General features: G+C 48.8%; 1 protein-coding gene across 3 annotated transcripts in view; it reads right to left on the reverse strand.

Annotated features, from left to right (window-relative positions):
- Window positions 1-5,390, reverse strand: part of LMO4 (LIM domain only 4) — a 16,810-nt gene extending 11,420 nt beyond the window's left edge. The window contains exons 1-2 of one of the 3 annotated variants that reach the window (XM_032155448.2): window positions 4,958-5,390; window positions 1,966-2,204 (exon numbers count right to left, since the gene is read on the reverse strand). In XM_032155448.2, coding sequence (XP_032011339.1) covers window positions 1,966-2,201 — 236 coding nt within the window. In that variant the 5' untranslated portion in view covers window positions 2,202-2,204; window positions 4,958-5,390. Of the gene's footprint in view, window positions 1-1,965; window positions 2,205-2,402; window positions 2,533-4,957 lie in introns of those variants that run through there. The other 2 variants (XM_032155450.2, XM_032155449.2) reach the window with 2 other exon arrangements.
- Between the last annotated feature and the right edge of the window lie 293 nt (window positions 5,391-5,683).

A 5,683-nucleotide genomic window follows, 5' to 3' on the forward strand; every position in this document is an offset into this window, starting at 1 on the left:
AGAGGGAAAAAAGGAAGTAAGAACGTAGATCCCATTAATTAAGGCTCAGGGCTGGGCACACATCCTCCATTGCTCGATTAGGGCACAGGAAAACACCAAAAGGCCATTTACATTTGGCCCCAAGAATAGAGAAAAGAATGGACACAATTCCCAGGAAGCCACTTGCCTAAACTTGTCCTGGGGGAATACAAGTCAACCCATCTTCTTTTTAATTAGTTGTAATCAGAAGTGAGGGGTTTTTGGTTTTTTTTGTTTTTGTTTTTGTTTTTTTTTGAAGGCACTCGGAGAAGAGATGAATTTGTACCATTCACAGAATCTTAACAGCACTGTCAATTTTTCCACTTCAAACCACACTCCTTTCTTACCACAGTTTTGCTTTCTATTTAATTACAGCACTGTCAAAGCTCATGGCATTACTTGGAAGGAGGACCAGAACGCATTACACCCATGTTCCCGCTGATTTTCCAACATTTACTTCTAAAAGAACACTTAGTGAAATTAATGCTGCCATCTTAATTTAAAAATAAAAGCCCTCTCCCTTCCTGTATTTCTTTTACTTGACTGATTGAGGATGCCAGCAGAGTGGACACAGGTTGCATTATCAAAATAACTAAATGTCATTTTACTCCATCATCTTACACTAATGATAGCACTGGGGTAAACATATCCACACTCAGCTCTGAACTGCACTGGAACCTTTTGCAATGTTAGTCGCAGGGTAAGGCGAATCACAATGGAGCTAAACTTTGAACAAAATATTTCATCCACTGATTTACCCACACTGAAGAAAGAAGAAGATTTTCTACTAATCACTTTAAAGAAAAAGGTTTAGGACAAATTTACATAGGATGAAATTCTTCTTAAAAGTGTGCCGTTTTCTAGTATCAACTGTGTGCGTGTGGGTTTTTTTTTTTTTTAATTACTGGATGTTGAAACAGAACACCTCCTAGAAGCATTCATGTGCATCAGTCTATCAAACCATTTACTCAAATTAAATGTGTAATCCTTCAAATGCCTCCTTTCAAATTAATGAGTTTAAGTAGCTTGAGTTCACCTGAAAAGATCCTATGGGCACCTGACCTCCTGAATTCTTTCCATTAATTGCACTGCAACTTGTTGGAAAAGACTGCTTACATGGACATATGAATGTTCCTATACATTGCTTTAAAATGCAAGATTAGTATAATTCTATAGGCTTTTTCTAAATCTCTTTTGGGGATCAAGGGCAGTGATACAAATGACAACAAAAAACCAAAAACCTGAACATGCTTCAATTGAAAAAAAAAACTGCAAATTCCACATCGCAAACCACACACTAACTGAATTATTGCAAGCCTCCGAGCAACAGTATGATGAGAAACATTACCACCAGGTTTTATTTCTTGGGGCTTTTTTTCTCTGTAAGAATTACAAGTCTTTAAACTGATGGATAATTAGCATTTTTCTCAAGGAGCACAAAGAACGAATCACAGCTTTCCACTCAAAAAGTTTCAAGATTGCTTATGTAAATATCGTAATAAGCCATCACTATAGACAAATCATTTCTCACTAACTACACTTGTATTTTTAAGTCCACCTTTGTTTCTGAGTTGCTCTGTGAGTTCCTACCTTGTTTTAAGAACGCAGTTTAACTCCCGCTTGAGATGTTTGCTTTTAGCCTGAAGTCCAGTAGAGGCTGACCACTTAAACTCTGGGACCAGAGGGTGCTCAACCTTTGCACATCTAATGACCCAGTCCCACCAGATGGTCTTTACTTAGTATGGCATTTGCCATTAATTTGCCATCAGATATTGGAAGACTAACACATGCTTCCTGAACCCCTTAAATTCCGCCAACTAGAAGATTCTTGAGGTGAAGGCTGCAACGTACTCCCATAGTTGCCTACTCCTTTCCTCACAACCCTGTTCACCTTTGGCCTTGCCATTGCTCTTCCCCCCATCTCCAGGAAAGGCAGCAAAGTCTTACCTAATGTAGTCATTTCTGCAAAGGATCATGCCGCTTTTGGTGTAACAGGACGTGCCGATGTCACCCAGCTGCGCCTGGCAGCAGGAGCACTTGAGGCACCGGCTGTGCCAATAGCTGTCCATGGCATAGAGCAGAAAGCGGTCCGCAATCTTGCCCCCGCAGCCTGCGCACCGCTTCCAGGAGAGGGAGCCGGCCGTCACCGGGGGCGGCTGCGAACTGCTGCCCGGATTCACCATGGTCTGCAGAGGGCGGGAAGGGGACAGGGAGAGAAAGACAAAACAGGGGCGATGCAAAAGTTAGTAACCGCCGGAGAGAGCGCAAGCCCATTCCCCTCCTCCCCGCGGAGCTGCTGGAAGGAAACAGCAGGGCAAGGGCGGGAAGGAGGCTGAGGGGGAGAGGGAAGGAGGGAAGCTCGCCGGCAGCAGCCGCCTGTTTACTTTTCTCAAGCTTTGTTCTACGGCCACGAGCTCCTCTCAACTTTCCTGCGCTTACCGCCGCTGACAATTTCAGCTCCGGTACTGTCAAAACTCCGAGCAGGCTCCGCGGCGCGCTCCACCCCTCGCGGCGCCTCCTCCCAGCCCCCGCCTCCGCCCACTGCCCCCTCCTCCCCTCCTCCGCCGCCCGCCTCCAGCAAATGAGGGTCAAACCCACCCACCGCCGCGCCCGGCCCCTCCCCAGCCCCCGCCGGGCTCCGGGACAGAGCCGAGGGGAGTGGGCAGGCGGCGGCCCCGCCGGAGCCTCGTTCCCTCCCGGGTTCTGCCCTGGGAAGTGCAGCTGCAGTTCACAAGTTGGAAATAGTTCGGTTTTCCGAAAGGGAACGAGGGAGGGACCGGCAGACGGGAGATGGAGAGCGTGGTGGTGGGAGGGAAGGCAAGGTGACGGGAGGGGGGTGCAGTGTGTAAAGTTGCGAAACTGGTTTTTCGTATTTTAAGCAGCACCTTTCACATGCCATTGTGGTGACCGCCATCTCCCATTATTGTTCCAAATCTCATTTCATTTTGAAGATCAATGAGTGTTTTCTCTGGGTTTTCAGGACACAGGCAAGAATAATAGATCATTGAACTTTAGGATGCCTGTTAACTTCCTATACAAACACTCTCCACTTTGGTCTCACTAATCTGCCCTTGATCAGCAATTTAAATGCTAAAGCTTTGTTCCTCCAAAGGGGGGGGGGGGCGGCGTTACAGATAATATGCGAGAAGGCACCATTAAGGGATGCACAAGTTAAATTCGAGCCCGTCCTGCTGTCACCAAAAACTGCTTTAAAAAAGAATTCCCCACTCTAATGAATGCCCCAAGAGATGCAACTGGGATATAATATAGGAATCAATTTATAAAGCTTAGCCTAAACCGATTAATTTGTTGCCTTCAATCCCGAGTCCAATAAAGTCCTAGTGTTCCTCTAGTCACTTATTCTGTAAAAAGATCAAGTTATTTACTGCCAATTAAGCAGCCTGTTTTGTCTTTGTCCTCTGTAAGCTGAGAGTGTGGGCTCCCCCTGAGGCTCCCGGCTATCTGCTCAAGACATTCAGCTGATACCTCAGAAGAAGGCGAACTTTGCCTGTCCCCGGCCCAACTTGGCTGCTGCAAAAAAAACGAGGAAGGAACGAAACAAGGACTCGGGTTCCTTAAATAGGCCGATTTTAAACACATTTCCTCCGAAAGAGTCCCGGAACGTGTGTCCAGTGACCGCACAATAAACCAGAATAAGAACTGCACCAATTAAGCTGTAACAAAACCCTGAGACTTTGGAAACAGGACCACTCTAAAACCCATTAGCATTGCATTTATCCGAATGCATCATACCTTTATGTAAATTGATTTATCTGATGCATTTACTCGAGGAATTGCTTTTTGTTACAATTTCAGCCCTAACCCAAATGAATCTGCATTTCCTGCCCTAGGTCTTTAAACTGTTTCCCCCAACGTTTTAATCGCTCCGAATTCCTTTTTAAAAGGAGAGAGAGGGAGGAGATTCCAAGCTCTTCCCCGCCCCCATCTTTAGTGAGAGATAAATATATATGTATTTTTTTTTTTCTGAAAAGGAAACATTACACTGAGAAAAGCATCCAGTAACCCCATTAGCTAAAGCTCTTAAGGACAAGCAATACCTTAATGCTGATTAAATCTAAAAGAGATGAATCAAGAAGACTGACCAGAAACTGACTCCCCTGATAACTAAGGACGGGCCCTCATCAAGTTTCATTTAGAGTTGGAAAAAAAAAAAAAAGAAAGCTTTTAAGTTAAATAGGCTTATACTCTAGTAATTACATAGCCAAGCAATTTAGGTCCTGGGATAGTCAGTGAAATAGAAAGCAGAACTGGCAGCTAGAGGCAAAATCTGCCCCCCTTTAACAACGTCTCTGGTGTTTTTTAATGGAGACCAAGGGAGGGACAAACGTAACGCTGGCAATTTGTAGTACAAAAATGGATGCTTAATTCATGTCTTGATTTTAATTAGGTGATTCACCGTATTTCTTCTGGATTGGAACAAAAGACTTATAAGCCAAGAGGAATTTTTTAAAAAGAACCAGCAATGCCGAATCCTGCTCACTTAGATCCTTCCTGCCACTGTTTCAAAAATAGTGTTTACTAGAAGGGAGGGGGGGGGTATCGTGACTATTCCCACCCCCACCCCCCCAAACACACTACTTCTCATACTTAAAATCCTCATCTAAGCACCCCTTGCCTTTCCCTTATGAACTAGAAATATCCCCACCCCCTCTACGGTCCCCACCAGCCCCGTTTCCAAGAAGAGCCCTTTTGTAAGCAGGAACCGCTACAAAGCTGGCGGCCCGGGGCTGCCCTCCGCGCTAGCTCGCAGGCCGGCCTCGGTAGTTTCAGACTCGCGCTTTATCTAAGCCGACGTATTGTTTACTTGCAATTTGGGACGGTCAGGGGAAGGAAGCCAAAGAAAACAGCCCTGGCCCGAATCGGCCCCCTCCCTCCCTCTCCCACCTCCCGGCCCGCGGCTCTCCACCCGCCCCCTTACCTGCTTTTCCCCTATATTGCAATATTGCGAGAGGCGGCGGCGGTGAAATGCGAGCGAAGCCGCTCGGCTTCCAGGGAAGGGGCGCCTGGGCTGGCGGAGCTGGAGGGAGGGAGGGAGTTCTCGCAGAAGCAGGAAAGGGGAGGAGGGGGCTAAGGGCGGCTTTTTTTTTTTTTTTTTTTTTAAATCGCGTTGCTCTGGGGCGGGTTGGGGGGCCTCCGCGTAAGTGGCAGGCGGCCGGGAGCAGAAGTGTCAGTCTCAGTCTTCGTCCTTCTCCTCTGCCTCCGGCTGCGCGCGAGCAGCTGCAGGAGCCCTCGGCCCGCACGGCGCGGCTTCAGGCGCGGCGCAGCGGCAGCAACTGCTGCAATCGCTGCTGCAAGTTTGGCAATGTGGCTTCACTTTGTATATTCCCCCGCCCGGCGGCCCCCGCCCCCGCCCGCGCTCCTCCCGCTCCTCCTCCTCCGCCGCCGCCGCCTTCCTCCCTCCCGCGCGCTCGCTCGCTCGCTTGCTCGCTCCGAGCTGGCAGCGGCGGCTCGACTGAGCTCCCTGCACCTCCGGCCGGGAGCAGCCGCAAACACAACAACCCCGGGAGCGGCGGCGGACGGTGCGGAGGCCGGCAGGCAGGCGCGCCCAGGAGTCGGGGGCTGCGGCCGGCCGGGCCCGGCGCGCTGGAGCCTGCGCCGCTGCCGGGGCTGTTGCCGGTGCTGCTGCTGCCCGGCTCGGAGGCGG

Source organism: Hylobates moloch, unplaced genomic scaffold, assembly GCF_009828535.3.
Source record: "Hylobates moloch isolate HMO894 unplaced genomic scaffold, HMol_V3 SCAFFOLD_5, whole genome shotgun sequence".
In the NCBI taxonomy this organism is placed as follows: domain Eukaryota; kingdom Metazoa; phylum Chordata; class Mammalia; order Primates; family Hylobatidae; genus Hylobates; species Hylobates moloch.